This window comes from Chinchilla lanigera, unplaced genomic scaffold (genome assembly GCF_000276665.1).
Source record: "Chinchilla lanigera isolate Chin_1 unplaced genomic scaffold, ChiLan1.0 scaffold00019, whole genome shotgun sequence".
NCBI lineage: Eukaryota > Metazoa > Chordata > Mammalia > Rodentia > Chinchillidae > Chinchilla > Chinchilla lanigera.
In genome coordinates, this window is record NW_004955420.1 from 13,094,973 (window position 1) to 13,118,715 (window position 23,743).

At 35.2% G+C, this 23,743-nt stretch overlaps 1 protein-coding gene across 10 annotated transcripts in view; it reads right to left on the reverse strand.

Moving 5' to 3' along the window:
- Positions 1-23,743, reverse strand: part of Dlg1 (discs, large homolog 1 (Drosophila)) — a 205,517-nt gene that overhangs the window by 26,684 nt on the left and 155,090 nt on the right. For all 10 annotated transcript variants that reach the window (XM_005383167.2, XM_005383166.2, XM_005383165.2 and 7 more), the window contains 4 exons: positions 14,373-14,475; positions 9,649-9,763; positions 6,877-7,053; positions 2,841-2,910 (listed from right to left, as the gene is read on the reverse strand). In XM_005383167.2, coding sequence (XP_005383224.1) covers positions 2,841-2,910; positions 6,877-7,053; positions 9,649-9,763; positions 14,373-14,475 — 465 coding nt within the window. The remainder of the gene's footprint in view (positions 1-2,840; positions 2,911-6,876; positions 7,054-9,648; positions 9,764-14,372; positions 14,476-23,743) is intronic.

Genomic DNA, 23,743 nt, shown 5'->3' on the forward strand with positions numbered 1-23,743 from the left:
CAGATCAACTGTCTCTGTATCACAGTGCTTGACTTCAAGTTAACTCTACTTTACTCAATAATGTCCTCAAAGCAAATGAATAGTGATGCTCAAAGTTTTATTAGAGTATGTTACAATATTCTATTTTATTACATGACTGTTAAATTTTTACTATGTTTAACGTATTACACATTTATCGTAAGTAAGTATCTATAGGACAAACACTGTGCATAGAGTATGGTGTGGTCTACAGTTTCAGGCATCCGCTGAAGGTACTAGAATGTATTCTCCACAGGGAAAAGGGACCCCTGTGTATCATGCTGGAGCACAATGACACTAAGGAGCATGTTCTGGTATGTCCTTAGTTTTAACCATGTGATGCCAGAGATTAAGGTCCTGAAGTAAACTGACTTTTAGTTACAATTTTATGAATTAAGAGGATTTATTTTGAAAAGGATCTTCATAAAAATGTTAAATTTTCATTTTACCTTTTCATATCAATAACTCAGGATTAGTAAATCCATAGTTCATTAGCCAAGCAGAGTGTCTTGACTTCAATCTTAACACATGAAGGCTCGGAGGTACTAGATGACAGAGCTCTAAGCAGAAGTTAAACATTCTGCTGATGAGAGAAGTCTTATGGAGAAATCTGGGTTTATAACTAGTTTATAAACTGTCAAGTAGCATTATTTAAATGAAAATCTTTGCATGAAATCAAATTTTAGAAAGGAAAAAGGGAAGAAAATTTTAAGTTTCAGTACAGAAAACATACTGTAATCTAATTTAGGAAAGTTCTAAATCTTTTCATTCATAATAATTACTATTTTTTTGGACAATTGGAATTGATCTCAGGACCCTGTGCTTGCCAGGCAGGCACTGTGCCCCTGAGCTATTATCCCTGGCCGAATCACTGATTTTGAAATTAGTAATTTTTGATATCTAATAAAACTGCTGATGGGTTTTAAAAAAGGTTATTTACCTATCTTACTGCATATATTGTGGTCAGAGTCAGTTTCACAGCACATAAACAAAAGAAACATGAGGTTAAAAATGTTTTGATTTTTGGTACCTTGCAGTTAGCCAAAATAAGATATCATAAAGATATCAATACAAGACAGGAAGAAATGCTTGTTAGTTAAGAAACGTATTAACTGCATTACATTTAGTATCTCCAGGTGAAGAATTTGTTAAAAGTGAAAATAAAAACAGCAGAAGCGAACAAGACAAAAAATGTGTAGGGAAAATACAAAACTGAAGAATTATGCTTTCTTCAGTTTTTCTATATTTTCAATAAAAATACCCTATTTGTTGTCAGCAGTGCCATACTGTAAGAGTCCAATAAACCTGAGATAAATATCACAAATTCATGATATACAAGTAGCTAAATATATATGATTTCAGTAAGTAGCATTTCAAAATAGCCAAATGAATGTTAAAAATGTTAATGAAAAGCTGAAACATTATGTCTATAATGAAAATAAAGTCCATAAATCACCACATAAGGAAAAAGCAAAGAAGGAATAGGGCATAAAATGGTATTACGGAAAGAAATGCAGTTCTGCATCAATGGCAAGCGTATTTTTACCCCACTCAGTTATCATGCATACTTTTGGTGCTGTGTTAGAACACAGTGATTGTATAGAGTTGGTTATAGTCAACAAACAAGACTGAGGTTTAAATATGTAGTTAATTCAGTTAACTTCTTATAGTAGGAAAGAAAAGTTACAACATGCAACCTTTTTTTCAATTTGTTGATGTAGGGTACTAAAGTGTTTTTAAAGACATACATAAAACAAGTACAAAAAACACTGTACTTATTTCAAATCCTGAGCATTTACTTGGAATTTTTCCTCTAATAAAACTTTCTATTTTATGTATTACTTGAGATAATTTTGTGTCTTCTGAAAGCTACAATTTAAAAGAATTTATTATTTCCAAAAAACTGAACATATACAATTTATACAGATTTAATTTCTTGGCCAAGGAAGTTTTAAACTTTTATGTTTGAGTACTCAGTGGTATCAGAAAGGTACAGAGTGTAAATTTATTTGCTGAATGAATTTTCACATTCATTTCAAATACAATCAAAAGACCTATAAAATTATGCTTTAGATTAAAAAAAATGTGAGACATTAAAGTATTTCCCCATGACATGTAATCAGCCCTCTCTGCAGGCTCTTAGAAAGACACCAATGTGGTCAGTTTAGGACAGTCAGTATATGTATCTAGTACAACTGAAGCTGGAGCTATCTTCCTCATCTTTTCACACTCAAAAACTTTATTTAAGCAGAAAGATAAATACATGAAAACTAAATACAGATCTAAATATATATGAAGGAATTTTGATTTGTTTCTTGGCCAACTATAAAACTTCTGTCACATTCTTTATTCCTGCAAAATAAACATTCATGCTGATGCCAATATTTAAAACGTAAGAGTTTATTAAGGAACAATTTCCAGAATTAAGGGCATATAAAGCAAGGAAATGTCTATGAACTCACATTCAACAATCTGAAAACTTGCACTATGACTCAGTTCACATTTTGAGGGCATCCACAGTAGTCATTATTAAACTAGTTTTCATGATTAATACTGGTAAGTAATTTATAAAAATAATCCTGACTAAATGTAGGTTGCTAAGAATATATCAAATGACCATTTAATAATGTGGAAAGGTCTGTGAAATAGGTACTTTAATTAATAAACGCTTACTATTTCTGTAAAGCACCATCATGGCAAGAGCTATTCAGTTAATTTGTTCGGCAAAATCATTTTCACTTAAAAACAGCTCAGATAAGCATTATCAAAAGGTCTACTATTTGCAATTATTAAATTTTAGAAATGTGACTTCAGGTACTCACCCCTTTATCTCCTCTTGCTTTAGAATTGAATTTTACTGTTTTTAACCGGGCTCGTTCTTTCTTCTCAACCCTGTCAAATGTACAGAGAGTTACATATGTTTTATTATTTATTTTGTGGTACTGGGGATTGAACCCTGGGACTTTGCATTGAGCTATACACTCAGCCCTTTATTTTGAGACAAGATATTGCTGTGTCTCTAAATTGCTCAGGCCAGGCTCAAACTTACAATGCTCCTGCTTCAGCTTCTGAAAGTGCTGGGATTATAAGTATGGACCACCACGCCTGTCTCAATTAGTAAGTAAGTACTTTACTTACTTATTTTGTCACTGGGAATTGAACACAAGACCTCATACATGCTAAGTATACACTCAACCAACAAGGTACACTCTTGACCCCTAGAATGTTTTTTGGGGGGTTGTTTTTTGTGACAGGGTCTTGCTATTACAGTTCAGGCTGGCCTCAAACTCACATCTTCCTGCCTCAGCCTCCTGAGTGCTGGGATTATACGTGTGTGCCACCATGCCTTGCTTTTTTTTTGAAATGAAATCTCTCTATATTACTTAGGCTGGCCTGGAACTCTCAATCCTTCTCCCTCAGCCTCTTGAGTAGCTGAGACTACAGCCACCATGCTAGCCAGAATGTTATTTTTTTAAACTAAAGCAAATATATCTAAGAGTCTTACTAGAAAGCACCAGAACTGATACCTTTATCATGGTCATCTTTATATTCTAAAACCTTTAGGAATCATCTAGATTCATATCCTAAAATTAATTAGAGTTGCTGAAAAACAAAACAGAAGAGCTCATTTTATTATGAAATACAACAACCACTTAGGAGGTAGCAAAGTGATTGTATTTCTATATACACTCAAATCTGTAATTACTATGAAAGCATTGGGAGGCAATATTTCTGAGTTTAGTGATTTCCTGGTATTCCAAATTTTTAAATTTAAATACTAGTTTAGAATTAGAACATAGAAGCTAAAAATTAAGCTTAAGAGAGAAACCAAATGTGGCAAAATTTAACAACTGGTGAAAGTGGGTAAAGGATATATGGTTCACTGTATTAGCTTTTTTTGTATTTATTTTTCTGTAGTTCTAAAAGTTTAAAAAATAAAAAGTTGGAAATAAATTAAGCTTAACTCCAACAACATATATATGTAAGTATATAAAGCAATTAAAGAGTTTAAAAAAAAGTATTTTTGGAAGGATACATAAAAACTGGTAACCCGCCTTATTCCCATGAGGGTGAAACTGATGCTTGGGAATAAGGATAAATAGGATGTTTTTTTGTATTTTGTTTTTAGAATTTTTGAATTTTGAACCCCATTAAAGTTCAGATACACATTTAACTGTTCAAGATTTGCAAGCAAGGCTGGGCATGGTGATGCATACCTGTAAGGAGGGGAGGCAGGAGGATCACTGCGAGTTTGAGACCAGTCTGAACTCACAGTGAAACCCTGCCTCAAAAAAAGAGCAAGCAAATAACAATAAAACTAGTTTTTATGTAGCATGTAAATTATGAATCTTGCAAACTTTCAATGTAAGAGGTTTTACAAATCCTGAGATTTCAATTTGCAATTATGTTACTATATCACTGAAAAATCTACCAAAACAGCTGATGAAAAAAATTATTTTATTATTAGCTACACTGTTTTACCATGGCAGAACCTTATCACTGATGGACTTAAAACTTTTTTTATTATTCGGGAGTAATCCTGATGGTCCATGACATGAACAATTTATAAACATGTCTGGGTGCTTACTGAGGCAAGAATTGTACGAATTAGAATTCTTCATGCTACTATTAGCAGAAGTCTAAGCAGGAGATAGTTCTATTTAAAGAAAAACAAGTTTTGAATACATTTAAGAATGAAGTAGCATTATCAGTTGTGGCTGCATAGTATATCCCTGGTGGAAAAACTACTTCTACAGTGTTACTCATGAATTTGGGGACTGGCAGAGGTCAAGACTTGTTTCTTGTATCACTTCACTCTTCTACCAAAGTCAGCAGCATTCCTCACTGGCTGCAGGCACATGTTTAGCTCTTATACGATACAATATGAGGTTTCTAACAGATTCAAGAAAGCACAGGGAAGTGCTTTTGAACCTTAAACAGAGCACATTCTATTCCAGGAAAAAGTTATGCTAATGAGATGATCTTCTCCAAGGGACTCTGCCGTCCAATATGAAACCGCACAATAGCTGCATCTTGCTGGTATATGGATCTAGCTAACAACAGTTATAAACCCCACAGTCATATTACAAATCCTTGTAATAGTTTAATACTACTCTTGGGCTGGTGGCATAGCTCAGCGTAGAGCCCTTGCCCTAGCTTTATTCTCAGCACTACAAAAAAACAAAACAGAGCAAGATACTACTACTTTTGGGACAAATATACAAAAATATTACATGAGTTGGTGCATTTATCAATTATAGTGACTCCAACAAAGTAAGCACAAATCCAATTTGTTAGTAAGAAGTTGTTTACTGCATCGTAAGTTGAGCTCAAGTGAATTAACTGGCTATAATAAACATCACCATTTTTGCTGGCTCTTTAAAAAAATTTCTTTTGTTTTCGGTTTAGTTTTTTTGAGACAGGGTCTCACTGCATAGCCCCGGCTAGCCTCAAACTTGCAGCAATCCTGCCTCAACCTTCCAATAAAATTGTTCAAATAGTACTTAAAAAAGGACTTGTGGGTGATGACTTAGATAAATCAGATCTCATAACGTACGTATCTTGGGGAAATTATGAACTGACATTTTAATAACTTTCCCACAGAAGTGGAGACAGTAAACATTCTGAGACCTTACAAAGGTAAGGTGAACCTATCTTTTCAAAGTCAGCCTACACTTCACCACTTTTACCACTAGATCACAAATATGCACAAATGAGTCACTAAAATGAATGGTTAAAAGTGAAGAGGAAGACTGTACTAATAGGCCTAAAATAACAAAACAGATACAAAGTCTACCACTAAAATATTACTAAAACAAACAACACCCCTTGCATTTACCTTTATATGTTAAATCTAAAGGAGGCAATGTATATAATAAAAATTTAAGGCCTGTTACTATCTACATGGGACAATTATAGATACTTTTTTCTTGCACAGTATAAACACATGGCACAGTCACTTAAAATACACTCATTCTACTCTCAGCAATTATTAGGAGATTTAAAGAACTTTCTCTTTGGAGGCACTGTATTTTCTGGTTTTGACACTGTTTATAAATAGCCGTGAAGCACAATATGGAAAACAAAGCATAAAATCACCACTTCTGTATTTATTCAGTTGTGCTGGTATTTAAAAAAACTTTAATTAATTTTTTTTTTGGAGACAGGATCTAACTATGTAGTTCAGTCTGGCTTTCAAGTCACTATAAAGCCCAGGCTGGCCTCAAACTCATGCTGATCCTCTTGCCTCAGTCTCCCAAGTGCTGGGATTATAGGTATGCACCACCATGCCTGGCTAAAGTTTATTTTTAACTGTGCATATTTGAAGGATGGTATGTACCTACATGTCATGTATGTGGAACACACATGCACACACACACATATGTGACCCTGTAGTATATATGTATATATACACACTATAAAAATCACTACACTCAAGCTAATTAAGTATCACCTCACAGTTACCTTTTTTGGGAGGAGAATGGTGAGTATTCTTAAGAACCTACCTTTTCAGCAAATTGCAAGTATACTGTAGAATAATCTTACATATGGCTTACTATGCTAAATGTTAGATTTCCTAAACTTATTCATCTTGCTCAACTACAAGTTTGCACCACCTGACCAACATCTTCCTATTCCTTCTCCCTCTAGATCCTGGTAACAACCACTCTATTATCTATTTTGGATTTCCTAAGAATGTGAGATTGTACCATGTCTGTTTGTCTGTGTCTTGCAAATGTCATTCAGCAGAAGGTCTTCCAGGTCCATCTGTGTCACAGAGTAAAAGAAATACAAAGAAACAGCAATTTCTTAGGTCACTGATGCCCTACTTTCAAATGTTAAGAAAAACATATTTACCTCCGTTTACTGGGAATCACTCCAACTTCCTCACTCTCACCATCAGGTGTGACTTGCCTGGCTTGCCACCATTCATCGTCTGAAGCATTAATAACATGGAGGATATCTCCAAATTTGAAGTTCAGTCCTTGACTGGGAAGGCCACTGTCTTTAGTCTTGTCATAATCAAAAAGGGCTCTAGACTCGGAAGAAAAAAGTCCGTAATTATTTGTTATAATGGCAAACAATCTGAAATAAACATAGGTTTCTCAATTGGTATATAACTTGGGATAACTAAACAATGTACTATGGAAGGAAAATAATGCTAAGGACAATTTTGCACTATTATAAGACAATAAAACAAAAAATAAATATAATAAAATTGATGTGTAGTAGAAATGGTTTGTTATTTGATACATTGCTTATTTCCTATTTCTTTCAATATTCTGGGAGGGAAAAATTTTCTGAGACAGGGTCTTGCTATGTAGTCTAGGCTAGTCTCAAACTCATACTCCTACTTCAGGATTTCGGGCATGTGCTATCATACTTAACTTTGCTTTTTGGGGGGGTTTATTTTTTGAGACAGGTCTTGCTATGTAGGTTAGGTTAGCCTTGTATTTGTGGCGATTCTCCTGCATAAGCCTCTTGGGTGGAGGGATTACAGGCATGTGTCACCATAGCTGGCACTTTTTTTTTACTTTTTAAATGTGACCTCTAGAAATTAAAAATGACAGTGTGTTTCATAACATGCTGGACAATGCCAACACATGCTTTGGAATCAGACTGTTGTAGGTTTGACTGCTGTGTCCTAACTTACTGGAGTTTTATTGTAGTTCTGTATTTATTTTTCTTTGGGTGGTTTTTGGGTCTCAGTCTTATCTGTCTGATAGGTCTAATAATACTATGTTATAGGGTTGTTCTGAGATTAAATCACATTAGGTAAAGCGTGTAGGATAAATTTTAAAAATGCTTCTAGGTGTGGTGGTACATACCTCTTGTCCCAGCTACTTGAAAGGCTGAGGCAGGAGGAACTGGCAGTTAATGGTTTTCAATGTGTGCCAGTTTGGGTATCACAGTTAGACTCCATCTCATAGTAAAAACCAAGAATGCTTTTAGTATAGCCCAATGACAATGCCCACAAACACACTTTTTGTGATACTGGGGTATCCTGCCACTAAGCTACATCTTTAATCTCTTCTGTTCTGTGAGAGAATGTTTTTCTAAACTGCCCTAGATAGGACTTGAATTTATGATCTTCCTGACTCATCCTCACAAAGTGCTGGGATTACAGGTATGTGCCACCTCATGTGTATTACTGACAACTTGTATTGCTGAATTTCTAAAATGAAAGAAAATCTAGGGAGTTGCTCTAAAATAACAGAGAGTAAACATTAAGAGGTATTCTTAGCTAGGCACAGTGGTACATGCTCATAATCCTCATTATTCTGGAGGCTGAGGCAAGAGGGGCACAAGTTCCAGCCAGCTGGAGCAACTTACCCAAGACCTTATCTCAAAACAAAACTGAGAGAGATATGGATACAGCTCAGGGGAAAAAAAAATCTTTTTATATTGACCAAACACTTGGAAAAGCAAATTCTCTGACAGATTTGTTTTATTAGCTGTGGATGGTAAGACTAGATTAACATAATGATTATCCCATCAGTTAATTACTTCTACTTGTGAACAAGTGGAAACAGCATTTCCAGAGTCAGTATCAATAGTGAACACTATAGATAACTTTATCAGCTGCCCAAATATTTAGGAAAAGGAAAATGTATTAATTTGGCATTTGTAAAATGTTAATATTTAAAAATTTGGTACGAAGAAAATATTGTGTCCTATCACTGGATTAATGAACAAGATTTAAACAAGTTAAATTCTCCAGTTGAAATCAGCTCTCGCAAGAGTACAGCACAGGACTGCACACAGCTGAGGGGAGCGTCCGCCCAGCATGCACAAGGCCGAGTGTGACTCCCCAGCTCCACGAGTGAGCAACAGACAGGGTTCCAGCAATCACCTTGTAATAATTTATTGTTTTACTGTAACAGGACAACTAGAAATTAATATATGAATCACACTCCTGTTCATTCTACTTGAATTTTTTTGGCAATACTGGAGATTGAACCCAGGGCCTTTGTACTAAGCTACATTCTCAGCTCAGTATATCAATACAAAAAATGTACTGTTTCAAGTTTCATTAGCCAATGAAATGGGAAAAATATTTATATACTAATAGTATATATTTATGTTGCTACATTAATCTTATATTACAGAAAAATAACGTGTCTTCTCTTAAATTAAGAAAATACACATAACATTTTTCTAAATATGTATTTCTGTGAGGCTGTTCATATGTCTTTTATATATATATATTTTTAAACTATTATTTTCATAAGCTCACTTTGCTATTATGGGAACTGCCACATAATTAAATGTTACTCAAATGCAGCACATTTGCCTATAAAAGCACACAGGTAAATCTAAGTATGGGAGGATACACCCAGTCTGCAGTCACTACTAAAATGTCAACCTAAAAAAATTTCAAGCCCATGATTATTTTGACTTTCCTTATCCATCATTACTATTCAAAGGCTTACACTGTATAACTTCTATTAGTGTAACAGTAATATTCCAGCTTCCGAAAGATATACTATCAGGAAATCATTAAAAAAGCATTTTATGGATTTACAATATATTTTTCTATAGTAAACCTAAGTAAGTCACAGTGAAAAATCTGAAAGAATTTATACGTGTAAATAATTAAGGGTTACCATAATTAGAACTAAAAATTACCTGACATAGAGGGATCGCTTCTGGCTAGTTCTCAGAGAGCCTGATCCTGAACTAATGCTACTATTCATCATCTGCTCCCGTAAGTCATGTATTTTTGCTTCAAAACGACTGTACTCTGAAGGAAGAGAGAAATAAATATATTTTATAGTCTTGATAAGTTACTTAAAAACAATATATTAAATGTGCAAACTATCCTAAAATTGATCAATTGTAATTAGACTCCTAAAGTAATAACCTGTATAAAATTTTGTCCAGGAGAAAACAACCTTCTAAATGTATCATAAATTAAAATTAGCTATTAGAATTTCCTCACATCCATATCATCATTAATTAACTGAAAGACAATTCCACTAATGAAAGAGTACTAGCAATCTTACATACTAATTGTAAATGTAAAAACTAAAAAAACAGGATATATTTCAATTTTTACATTAAAAAAATAAACCTGTAGTAATTAACGTAATAGATGCTTTGGTTGCTGACTTCTTTCCCTGGAAAGACTTAATTTTAAGTTCTTAAACACAGAATTTGTGGGTCCACAGTACTAGGAAAAACATGCCTTAACAAACTGATAAATGAAGTTAAATTTATTTTAACTTGTTTAATTTATAAACTGTCAAAATGTCAAAGTAAGACACAAAAGCAATATGAAGTAACATTATAAACATTTTTAAGACAGTTTAATAGAAAATAGTTTAACAGAAAAGCAAGTTATGATATTTAAGATGGATTATATTAAACTGTATCATATATCAAAAACTAAATTAAAATAGCACTTTTCCCAAAATATTGCAATTACATAGTTATACACTTACATCTTTATAGTAATTTTTCTTTACAATTAGGTAAGATAAAATCTGTTGTTTTTTTTTTTTTTATAAACTTAAGTCTTATGGTAAACAACCTGTCCGGGAGGTTTTAAGTTTAAGAAGACAGACTAAGCCTGAATCTTGCTGAGTCATTCTTCCTTTCACTGTAGCCATCACATTTGTTTTATGAGTACCACTATTAACTGAAGCAACAATTTATCAATGAATTCAGAAACATTTAAACAGTCACCTTAATATCTAGCAAAATATTTTTCAGTTTTACAGCATAATAAAAAATTAAAAACATTAGAAGACTATTATAATTCAACAATTATCAATTCATGGTAAATCTTTAGTATATAGAGACATAGCTAACAACTAGAGGAATGAAAGGAGATACAAGACTACTCACATATAAAGTATATCTTAAGTTTTGTTCTGGTTCTCTAATTAAAAATTAGAACCCCTGGGTTTTAAATTTTTTTTCTCTTTTTTGAGGCAGGGTCACCCTATGCAGTTTAGGATGGTCTTGAATCTACTATATAGCCCAAGCTGGGCTCGAACTCACGGCAATCCTCCTGCTTGAGCCTCCTGAGTGCTGGGATTATAGGTGGGCACCACCATGCCCAGCATTGAGTTTTAAATTTAACTTTCCTAATCTTACATTTATTTCTATTTTCTTGAATATGAAAAATCCTGGTTCTCAAGTTATGACAGATAACAGAATTAAGAGTCCTGCGTAACCTGTTTTATCCAAATGTTACATTCGGGGCTGGGGATTTAGCTCAGCGGCAAAGCGCCTGCCTGGCAAGCACAAGGTCGTGAGTTCGGTTCCCGGTACCGGAGAAAAACCAAAAAAAAAAAAAAAAAAAAAAAAACACAAATGTTACATTCACAACAGCAGTAACAATACTGAAACATCATGGTGATTACTGAAAACTAGTAACTGCTTTCCTAAATTTTTTATTCTTGGGGCACAGCCCACAAAGTATATACGGAGTTACCGTTTTAACATTATTTGGAAAAGTTCCTCCTTTGTGTTACGCTGCTAATACAAATTGAGGTTCATTTGTTTTTATATTCAACTTCAATTCCATCTAGACTCCCTCGGGAAGGAAAAAAGCCTCCATCCCCCTTGTGCTAGGGATCAAACTTCAGTAACTTGTTAGTATTACAGTACTGGGTTATCATCTTAGGTATGTGGAATGTTTGTTTGTTTATTTTTTTGGTACCAGGGATCGAACTCAGGACCTTGTGCTTGTCAGGCAGGCGCTTATGCCACTGAGCTAAATGTCCACCCCAGGTATGTGGAATGTTAATCCCCCAATCCTTCAATATTAATGATTGAATTTAGGAAGCACTGAGATAGATCCTCAGCCCTTTTTGTTTTGAGGCACTTGAAATCCTCCTGCCTCACCCTGCCGAGTAGCACAGATTATAGGTGTGTGCCACTATCACACTGGGTTGGAATGTTCTTTTGGTATGTGGCTTGAAATATTTTGGAAAAAAATTTCTTGTATAGACTTTTAGTGTTCTGTTTAATTGTTGCGCTTTTTTCTCTAGTGGACTCAGTTTGTACATACTGAATAGTCATTGCTTACTAATTCCGTTTTTTTTTTGAGCCAGTTTCTTTATGTAATCCAGGCTGGCCTTGAACTTATGATCCTTTTGCCTCAGCATCCTGAGTGAGGGGATGACAGCCTGCAGCACCATGCTCAGCTTGCCTAACTTCTCTTATCTCTCACTGTAAACTACCCCCCTGCTTAATATATACTTCTTAAAGATTAAAAATCACACTTAGTTTCTCCTGAACCATCTGAGTAACTTGCTTCCTTGATGTCTCATCAACTCTGAATCTGCCAGTATGTATCTCCTTCAAATAAATATATTTTCCAGCAAAACCATCAAAATCAGCAAAGTAACATTAATGTTACTTCCACTGAATGTTCATATTGCAATAGTTTCACCAATAATGTCCTTTATATCAGAGGGATCCAGTTAAAAAAATGTACTGCATTTAGTTGTATTTTTTAAAGTTTCTTTCAGCCAGAAGAGTACCGCAGTCTTTCCTTGTCTTTGGGATCTTGATACTGACAATCGTAAGTCAATTATTTTGTAGAACTGCTCTCATTCTGGGAGTGTCTGATGCTTCTAAAAATGACTATATTGGGGTTATGCAATTTTGGCAGGAATACCACAGAGGAGATGTTATGTTTTTCCCAAGTACCCTACCAGATGGTAAGTAATTCTGATTTGTCCTTTACTGACTTGGATGGTTTTTGTTGTCTTTGATCACTTGATAAAGCTTGCTTCTGCCAGATTTTTCCACTGTGACTTTTTGCTATGCAAATAAGTTAATGAAACTGAGTATACCACTTTATTCTCATCAAGTCTGCAATTAATTTATATTGGTAAGGACTCATAATTTCCTAATTTATTCAGTGGGTTAGAGTCTGGTGTTACTTTCACCAACTATGCTGAAACTGTTCCTAATTTGGCCAGCAGGAGTCCTTTGCAGATGGAATCTACGTCCTTTTGACATGTCTCAAGTGTGTTTCTGGCACAGGATATTGCAGAATAACCTCCTTATTTTCCCTGCCTAGGCCCTGGAGCCAGCCACATGGCTTCTATCAGATCTCAGCTGCTTAAGCAGCCTCTGTCTGTATTTTGCTGTCCAGGCAGTAATACACCTGTCTTCTCTGTTTTGCTTAACATAGGGTAGAGCTATGTGGATAAAAGTGCATGTATGTTTTATTTGCCTTGTTCCTTTTATGTTTTTCAAGGAGGTAGGTGCCAGATAATGACCTGCCCTCAGTCTTACTTCACAGCCTTTATTCATTGTAAGCTTACAAGTGAGAGGCTGGCCATTATACTAAACAACCAGTAACTATAGTCTGGCTTCCATTCAGTGTACTTATAGGGTGGGAATGTGGTGTCCCTAAAAATAAAAGCATGTGTGGTCCACACCAGCAGATTTCTCACAAAATCAATAAACTAGCATTCTGATTTATGTTAGTTCCTTTTCTTTTGTTAATGTTTGTTTGAAAGTTATCCATTATAATTTATCCTCATTCAGTTACTGAGCCTACAAAGATGGGTTTTATAGACTGACAGAATCTACTGCATATTAGGACATATAGAATGCCCACCGTGTTACTTTGATTAGCTATAAAAGTTTTATTACAAAAATTAATTCTATTCCAAGTATAATAAATGTAATAGTTACTAAATCACAAAGGTTTCATTTAACTTCTAAATAACAGAATCTCTCATTTAATCCATTTTTGGAATGCACCCAACAGTGGAACATAATAAAAATGTTTTTCTTCAAAATTCTTGTTAATTTTTCTAGGTAAGGTATATATACCCTCCTCATGTTGTTTATGAACACCAAGTGTGCTATGTATTCTTGTTCAGCTTTTTAAATCCCCCTGGGGTTTCACTGCTAAAGTGGCTGAGTTGATGCACAGAGTCTTATATGGTTAACATGGCAAGAATTTAATGGTTATGAGAAACAGTCCTTAAACCTTGATATTTACAGTCTATTTCAAAAGTCAGAAAAATTTGAAAGACCCTTCTCTGGCAATATTTCTACTTTTGTTTATGGCTTTTATTACTCTTTCAGATTAATGGGCTAGTAAAATGTATGTTAAAAGGTACATATTTGGCCAGAGGTTAGAGTTTTAAAAAGTAGCACTTGAAAGTTAATTCAAGTAATGGTACAATGCTCAAAAGAATTGGCAGATAAGAGTTTCCACATCTTATTAAAAACATTTTTGATCTGGAAAAGTAGGTTTACGACTAACAACAAATCAGACAAAACAAAAAAAAGTTAAGCTTGGAAAATAAACATTAGAAGGAAGAATTTTGAAGACCAAAGAAAGCACTAATCATAGACAGAAATAATTTTATTACCTTCAGGTCGATACTGCGCAATAATTGTTACGGCTTGGCCGGCATTTTTCAATGCAGCAGCTGCCTGCTCATGACTAGCAGCTCTGAGATCAACACTATTTACCTGTAAATCAAATAAAATCTTAATTTGAGAGAAAATTTGATTAAAAATCACAATGCCTTGTTATCTGAGAAGGCACAGATTAGCTGCAATAATTTTACCACTAAAATATATGTAAAGTACAACAAAAACTTACTATCATTCAAAAGAATTTTATTCACTAAAAATACTTTGCTTAATGCCATGTGAGTAAAACCAAAACACTTCCCCCCAGAAAGTTTGCAATCCATCTACTGAGAAATGTATCTTCCTTTGACAAATGGTTCTTAGAGAACCATTTGCTCATATCTAGCTGAAGATGGTGATAAAAAACTGAAAACAATATATAAATAGTTCTACTTTGTGCATAAAGAAAATCCTAATTCCCAAGAGAACAAATTAAGGAATAACTCTAAAGGAAGATAAACTTTTACAGATCATTGGAGGTAAGATAAAACTTTTAATGAATTATTTCTGGAATTCTTTTGTTATAGGAAAATTCTTTTGTTATAGGAAAGACCTGAAGACACCCTATCTAGATTTAAAAGCACATAATTTGTTGAACAAGATCACAAATTAAGTACCTTCCAAAATATCACTGAACATTTCAAATGAAGTATGATACCCTATTAAGGATATTTTAGAACAAAATGTGGTGAAAGACACTTGTGTAAACACAAACAGACACAAAAATGGAGAAATGCTTCAAGTACTTGAAAGTCCACTTTTTAGAAATGTACCTTTTAGTGATTTTTTTTTACTACACTCACCGCATTTAATTTCAAAATAATTCCAGTATTTTCTTCACTCAAAAAAGAAATTCTATATGTAGCCTCCCTCCTCCCACCAAACCCACTAACTCTCCTTCTGGCTAGATTTGGCTATTCTGCATATTTCAAATCAATGAGGCACTATAATACGGGCCTATTTCTGCTTGATTTCTCAGCAATTTTCAAGATTTATCCTCAAAGGACATATCAGCACTTCATTACTCTTAAGTATTTTATTCTTTTTGATACTACTATAAACAAAATTATTTTCTCCTTTCTTCCTTCCTTATCCCATCCTTTCCTTCCATTTTTCTTTGTGATGCTGGTGACTAACCCCAAGGCCTCCTGCATGCTAGGCAAGTACTCTACCATCGAGCTGCTCCAGGCTCTGTTTTCTTAATTTTACTTTTGAGTTGTTCAAGGCTGATTAATAGAAATACAGCTGCTTTTTGTATAGTGATCTTCTATCCTGTAATCTTGTTACACTTGCTTATTAGGTCTAATAGTTTTTAAATTTCTTAATACTCTGTATTTTCTATATATAAGATTATGTGAACCACAGAGGTTTCCTGTCTTCTTTTTAACTCGAAGACTTTTACTGTATTTTTTTTAGTTGCTCAGTTGTCCAAGTTAGAAGCTCCAGTATAGTGTTAAACACAGTGGGAAGAGTAGCTACTTTGTCTTACTTCTGATTTTAGAGAAAAAGCTTCCATTTTAGAGAAAAAGCTTTTCATTTTTTTGTTAGCTTGTTTGTTCGCTTGTCAGCTACCTCTTTTTCAGAGATACTCTTTAGCAGGCTGAGGTAGCTCCCTTGTATTTCTAGTTTGCTGAGTATTTTTTTAATTACAAAAAGGTATTGGTTTATGAGCACTTTTTTCTATGTTGTTGAGATAACTGTAAGGCTTATGTTATTTACCTTGTAGAGTGGTGTCTTACTTTTGACTGGTTTTCTTATGCTAACAAAGCATGCATTTTCTTTGGATAATTTTCTCTTGCCTAAAAGGTGTAATTTCTTTTTTATGCTGCTGGATTCATTTTTTAAATTTTGTTGAGGATTTTTACAGTTATATTCATAAAGGATACTGATTTGTAGTTTTCTTGTTAGGCCTGTATGTTTAGTATAAGAATAACACAGTCCTCACAGAGTGTTTTAAAAATCTTCCTCCCTCCCCAACAAAAAATCTTCCTCACAGTGCTTCGTTTCTGTAATGACTGGTGTTAATTCTTCTTTAAATGTTTGACAAGCTACCAGTAAAGCCATCTGGACCTGGGCTTCCCTGCTGTAGAAGTCTGATTATTAATTCTCCTGTCTTTTTTTCTCTATTTCTCCTTCCTTTCTTTCATCTTGTGTTTGAATCTAAGGCCCTGTGTATACTAAGCACATGCTCTACCACCGAGTTAGATCATAAACACTTTGATTACTTTGGGTCAGTGTTCTTACTTGTTATGGTCAGATTTTTATTTCTTCCTAAAGTCACTTTCTTTCTTTCTAGAAATTTATGAACAATTACATAATATATATCTATGAAATAATATATAACATATAAAGTATATAACACTTTTAAATATCCTTTGCCTTTAGTAATAATTTTTGTTTTAAGGTCTGTTTTGATGTTAGCATTAACCACTCTAGGTTAGATTTGGTTACTTATTGTGGAGCATATGTTTTTATTTTGAATCTATTTGTTTCTGTAGATAGCATATACTTGGATTCTGTTTTTAATCTACTTTATCAATTTTTGCCTTTTTTGGTGTGGTGGAGAGGGGGGAAACAGGGCCTCTCTATGTAGCCCAGGTTGGTCTTGAACTCATCATCCTCCTGCCTTAGCTTCCCAAATGCTAGAACTACATGTTTGCACCACAATGCCTGGCTAATCTTTCCCTTTTAATTGGAGCATTTAATCCATTTATGTTTAATGTAAATGCTGACAAAGAAAAATTGTATCATTAATTTTGCTACTTGTTTTTTTCCTTCCTTCCTTTTTTTTTGTTTTTGTTTTTCTCTGGTACCGAGAATCGAACTCACAACATTGCACTTGCCAGGCAGGTGCTATGCTGCTGAGCTAAATCCCCAGCCCCAACTACTACTTATTTTCTTTATGCCGTATCTTTTTTGTTCTTGTATAACTCCATTAACGTTCATTTTGTGTTAAATAATCTAGGTATTTTCTAGAGTACCATTTAAATTGCTTTGTAACTTATCATATATAGTGTAGGTCTTTTTAGTGATTACCCTGGATTATAATTAACATCTTACAATGATTAGATTAATATCAATTTAATTTTAATAGCATACGAAAACTCTGTTCCTTCTACCTCCTTGTAATGTTATTATAAGTTCTACCTTACTATATATAATGTGTGCCTATCAACACAGATGTGTAATTATTATTTTATTTGGTTGTTTTAAAATCAGATGTGAAAAAAATTATAAATTTGAAAATACACTTAATGCTGATTTATTTTTGTTTTTGGTGGTGCTGGGAATCAAACCCAGTGCCTTGGCACATGCTAAGCAAGCACTCTATTACCAAGCCACAAGCCCAGCCCACTTATTGATGCAGTTACCTGTATCACTTATTTCTTCATAGGGATCTGTGTTATTCTCTAAGTGTCCTTTTATTTTAGCCTGAAGTATGTCCTCCAATGTTTCTTGTACAGTAGGTTTATGAGAAATAAAGTACCTTAGCTTTTATTTATTTAGGAATGCTGAGATTTCTTCTTTGTTTATAAAGGATTATTTAGCTAGATACAGAATCCTTGGTCAACAATTTCCTTTCAGAATTCTGAATATGTCATATCATTACATCTAGCCTCTACAGTTTTTGATGAAAATATAGCCGTTAATGTTATTGAGGATCCTTCACATGTGATGATGTACTTCTACTGCTTTCTAAAATCTTTAGCTTTTGACAGTATAAGATATCTTGTGGCACACATATCTTCAAGTTTATTCTACCTGGAGTTCACTGAACTTCTTGGTATGTGTTTTTCACCAAACTGTGGAAGTTTCAGGTCACTATTTATGCAATCTGTCTGCTCCTTTCTTTCTTGTTGTTCAGGCACTCCCATTATACATATGTTGGTACACTAGATGGTGCCCACAGGTCTTTGAGACTCTGTTAATTATTCTTCATTCTGTTTTGTTTTGTTCTTTGGCTTGGACAATCTCAACCTGTATTTGAAGTTGCTCATCTTTTTTTTTCTTCCCACTCAAATCTGCTATTGAGAGCAACCCACTACTTTCTGGGTCTCTTCCAGTCTCTCTTAGGCAGGAGCTGTCTTTCCCTCAAAAAAATTTCCTCCTTTTAAAAACTAAACGAAAAAAAAAAACAAACTGCTATTGAGTTTGTCTAGGAAAATTTTCATTTTAGTTAAATTTTTCAACTCCACAATTTCTGTTTTGGCTTGCTCATAACTTCTCTTTATTGATATTCCCTACTTGGTGAGATATTATTCTCATACTTTCCTTTTAATTTTAAAGATGGTGTCATAGTTTGGAGTTTTTTTTTTTTTAATTTTTTTCTGGTACCGGGAATCAAACTCACGACCTCACGCTTGCCAGGCAGGTGCTGTGCTGCTGAGCTAAATCCCCAGCCCCAAGTTTGGAGTTTTGCAAGGGGAATAATATAATACAGGACACATTTTATAAGATTATTTATAATAGCTACCCAAAGAATCATACAAAAAGAGTACAGGAAATCTGTCCACACACTAAAGACAAAAGAATCTAGCTGAGGGCCTGGATCCAACGGAAATGTCCTACATGAGTCCAGCTGAAGACCTAGAGCCCATAACAATGCCTCCCATGGGTACAATTGGAGGCCTGGAGACTATGACAATGTCTTATGCAGGGCCTGTTTCATGGATCTGCACTGGGAAGGTCCAAAGGTTGGTGGTGGAAGCTAGAAAGTCTGTGCCAGTGGGATGAAGGATCTGTACTGGCAGGAGGAGGGATCTCCACTGGAGCCAGGAAACAATGCTCAAAGTAAGGACCAGAGTGCGCCGGAAAAGTACCACAGCCATCCTCAGCAACAGTGAGGTCCGAGCTCCTCTGATGATGAGGACAGCAGAGTTCCCAACAGGAAAGCCAACGCAACCAGCTTCTCCTGGAGACTGAGCAGTGTACCACCTTTCCTTCTGGAGCCAGGAAGCGATGCTCAGAGTGAGGACCAGAGCTCCCCCAAAGTGAACTAGAGCCATTCTCAGTGACAACGAGGTCCTGAGCTCCTCCTCTGACAAGAACAGCTAAGTTCATCAGGAAAGACAAGATCCTCCAGCAGAATAGCCCGAGAGAACCAACAGTTCCCTAACAGCATCCCAACAGCGTCTCACGACTCCCAACAGCCTCACTTCTACTTCCTCTCCAGTTCTCTCCTCTTCTGCTGCCGGCAGCAGTCCTCAGGTGGGCCCCCCATACTCAGCAACATGCTGACTCAGTTCAGCCAGAGTTAAGAGTTGACCACCAGTTGTCAATCCACCACAGATGGTTTCCTTTAATTCTTTTGAAGTATTTAAAATACTAGACTTAAAGTATTTGGTAATTCCAATGCCTGGACCTTCCTAGGACAATTTCTACTGATTGCTTTTTCCCTCTGGGCATGGGTCATTTCTTGTTTTTCTCCATTCCTCATAGTTTTGTGGTTGAAAACTGGGCATGTTAATATAATAAAACATGACAATTCTGGATAACAGATTCATCCCCCATCAGGGCTTACTGTTGTTACTGTTTGTTACTGTTTGTTCAGTATCTTTCCTGAATTCTAGAAAGGTTATATTCTTTGTCACAAGTAGCCATTGAAGTCTCTGCCTGGTTAGCTTACTGGAGACATACTTCCTTTAAGTGTCTAGAGCTAATAAGGCTCCCACTCCTCACCATGGGCTCTGTATGCAAGTTTTAGGAAGGCTTTTTAACATTCAGACAGGCAGTGGTAATGCTACCCTAACCTTCACATCCTCCTTGCACAGAATCTTCTATTCAGCCAGAGTTGACAGTCTGGGGCCTTTTAAGCACCCCCCACCCCCATGCTGGGTACTGAACCCAGGACCTTTGCACACTCCTAGCCGTTTTGCTTTCTATTTTGAGGCAGGGTCTTGCTAAATTGCTACACTGCATAGGCTGGGCTTGTACTGACTGTATCTTCCAGAGTCTAGGATTATAGGCCTGAAGTATGCTAGGCAAGTGCTCCACCAGTGAGGTGTAAGACCCAAGGCTTTTTAACATTTAATTTGAGACACGGTCTCACTAAGCTGCCTGGGCTAGCCTAGAACTTATGATCCTCTTACCTTGGTCCCCTGTGCAACTGGCATTACAGGTATGTGCCACCATGCCTGGACTTTCCAGACATGAGGTTTCAGGGCTTATACCAACAGGTTTAGAGAATAATTGTGTTGGTCAGCCTACCATACTTTAGCAGTGTGTCAGTGACCCATATAAAGTGGTCTCACATGGCTAATTTAAAAACATTTATTTTTGCTTTAAGTTTCTCACAGCAAACTCTAAGCCAACTGAAAATCTATTTTGACAGAAGGTGTGAAGTACAGCACTCAGCTAATTTTATTCCCCTAAGTAGATAGCTAATTTGTGTTCCACTGGTTTTTCTAAAAAAAAAAAAAATTCCTTACCACAAATTTGCACTTATACCTTAACATATTTAAAAAAAATATAAAATGTACAAATTTGAACAGTTAAACTGGAAGGATTTTGAAACTATATCCACGAAACTACTACCCCAAGAAGTTATATAACCTCTCCATCAGCCAACCCAGGGAGGTTCACTGGGCACTTTTATAGGCAGTACACAAATCATGGACAACTACTTTTTGAATATTATCACACACATTATTGCTTATGATTATCACATAACTAGGAATCATACAGTATGTGTTTACATGGTGCTTGTTTTGTTCAACATGACTTTTTTCAGTTATCCACACTGTCTTGTGTTTCAGTAGTTTGTTCCCTTTTCTTGCTAAGTATGATTAAATTTTTTGAATATATCAGAACTTACTTATTTTTCTATTAATGAAAATGTAAGTCACTTCCAGGTCTAGACTACTGTACATATTCTTGTTAAAGTGCTTTTGTGGACATATGCTTTCATTTTTTCTGAGTAAAACTTAGACGACAACATCAGATGTGTGTTTAACTTAAGATCTCCAAAAAGTTCTTGTATGGTATATCACATGTCCACCAGTAATAAAGGAGAGTCATTCTACATCTTCACCAATAACTCTTAACTTTTTTTTGAGCCATCCAACTGGATGGGACATTATGATTTAAAAATACCAATTTTTATTTAGGCACAGGCAATCTTTCTTAGGAGTTTGTTAAGGGTTTTAACAAATGTGTATGTCTGGTAGCCACAACCACAAATCAAGGTACAGTAAAATGTCACCATTCTTATTCAAATTCCTTGAACCCTCTTACTCACTGTGGTTTCTGTAGCTCCCTGATTATGTTAAGCACCTTTTGTCATGTGCTTACTAGCCAGTTTGTATATCTTCTTTTGTGAAATAGCCATGTTTTTTGTGCATTTTAAAATTGGTTTACTTATATTTTTATTGTTGATTTGTAAGAGACCTGTATTCTAGAAAGTCTTCTGTCAGGTACATGTACTAAGATGATGATGATTATTATTATTATTATTTTACCACTGAATGGCTTGCTTATTTGATTTCTCAATGGTATCTTTTTGTATGGGTAGTGTTTTAGGTATCTTGTCCAAAGAACTGTTGCCTAAATTGAGGTTGTCAACATACTTTTCAATGTTTTATTAATCCATTTAGAATTAAGATTTATGTCTGGAAAAAGACTGGTAAGCCATGACCTCAGTACAGACACCCAACTGTTCCAACAACATCTGTTAAGAAATCTCCTTTCGCCATTGAACTGAATTGGCCCTTTGATACTATTTAAGAAATCTGCCTGATGCAAGTTAAAGTTTTCTGATAGAAGTTTAGTTTGTGATCTGCAATTTATTTCAACTTAACTTTTGTATATGGTATAAGGTGAGAGCTGAGATTCTTTTCCTTTTGTCTATTTACTCCACTCATTACAAATGGGGTGCTTCAATCTCCAACTGTGATTGTAGAGTTGTCCATTTTTTTCATTAGGTCTCACAATTTTCGCTTCATATATTTTGAAAGGTTTACTAGGTACCTTTAAGATTTAAAGGTACCCAGTTTACATTTAAGGTACCTAATCTACATTTAAGATTACTATATCTTCTTGATGAAATGATACTTTTATCGTTATTGAATCCATTTATAATACCACTATTTGTCTTGAATTCTTTTTGTCTCTTAATATACTACCTTTCATATGTTGTTTGTGTTGTGGACCTTCTACTCTCACTTACGTGGTGATATTTAAAGTGAATTTCTGATAAACAGTACATAGTTGGGTTTTGCTTTTGTGAACCAAGCTGACAATTTTTACAGCTTAATTGGACTGTTTACTGTAACATAGTTATTGAGATAGCTGGATTTCAATTTCACATCTTATATCTTACTTAGCTTGGGATATAGCTCAGTAGTAGAGTACTTGCCTAGTATGCACGGATTCCCTGAGGGAGAGGCAGAGGGAGGGGAAAAAGAAGAAGAAGAAGAGGAAGAGGAAGAGGCACTGAGATTGAAGTAAGCATCATACACTGTCATTCTGGAATAGAACAGTTCATGTGTCAGGGATTAATCCCTGCACAGAGGGAATAATCTATGTGTTAGGCTGCTAGAATTGGTAGCTATATCAATATAGTCTGTACCTGAGCTGTGTTTTGTTGTAGCTTTAATTTCAATCAGCTAAAGACTTTTCAAAACAGGATCAAGATTCTTCCTCCTGAGGGTCTTAGGGTGCAAGCACTGGTGAGATGTGCAAGATCTCTTGTCTTACAGCTGAGCCACTGACTTTGAAAAGTGCTCATAACACTGTTGTCCACTGAGTTGCTGGTAAGTATTTTTTGCTATTTCAATCTGCCTCAGTTTTTGTCTTGGGAGGTATCTTTCTTCTCTTTATCCCACTCCTCTCTCTCCACTGAGAGGTTTATCTCAACTTTCATGCTCCACTTCTGTGCCTTAGCAACTGAAATTCCAGAGCTCTTGTTGATCTTCACGTATCTTCTGTTGAGGGTACACTCTTTAGTGTAGGTTTCTAAGTACTCTGATAGTGATATATACTATGATACACTACAGTTAGTGGCAAACTGCCTTGTATTTGAGGATGTCTTGTATGACTTAGGAATGATTTTTAATTCTCCTCTTTCAGCCCCACAAGCTTGGCTTATTGCCTCTGAATATTCAGTGAAGACCCATGGGAAAGAAGGTAACAAGTGGGTGCATACTTGTGGGGCTTCTCAGAATTTATAGCTGTTTCATTGGTCTACAAGAGGCCATTATATGTTACATTCTTGATGATTTTCCCCTAGCCCTGTCTACTCTGCCTGCCATGCTACCAAGAGCTGTTATGGGTGTCTTCTAGTTATTTTCTGGACATTGGTTCAGTTAGGTCTCTGAATTCTAGTACA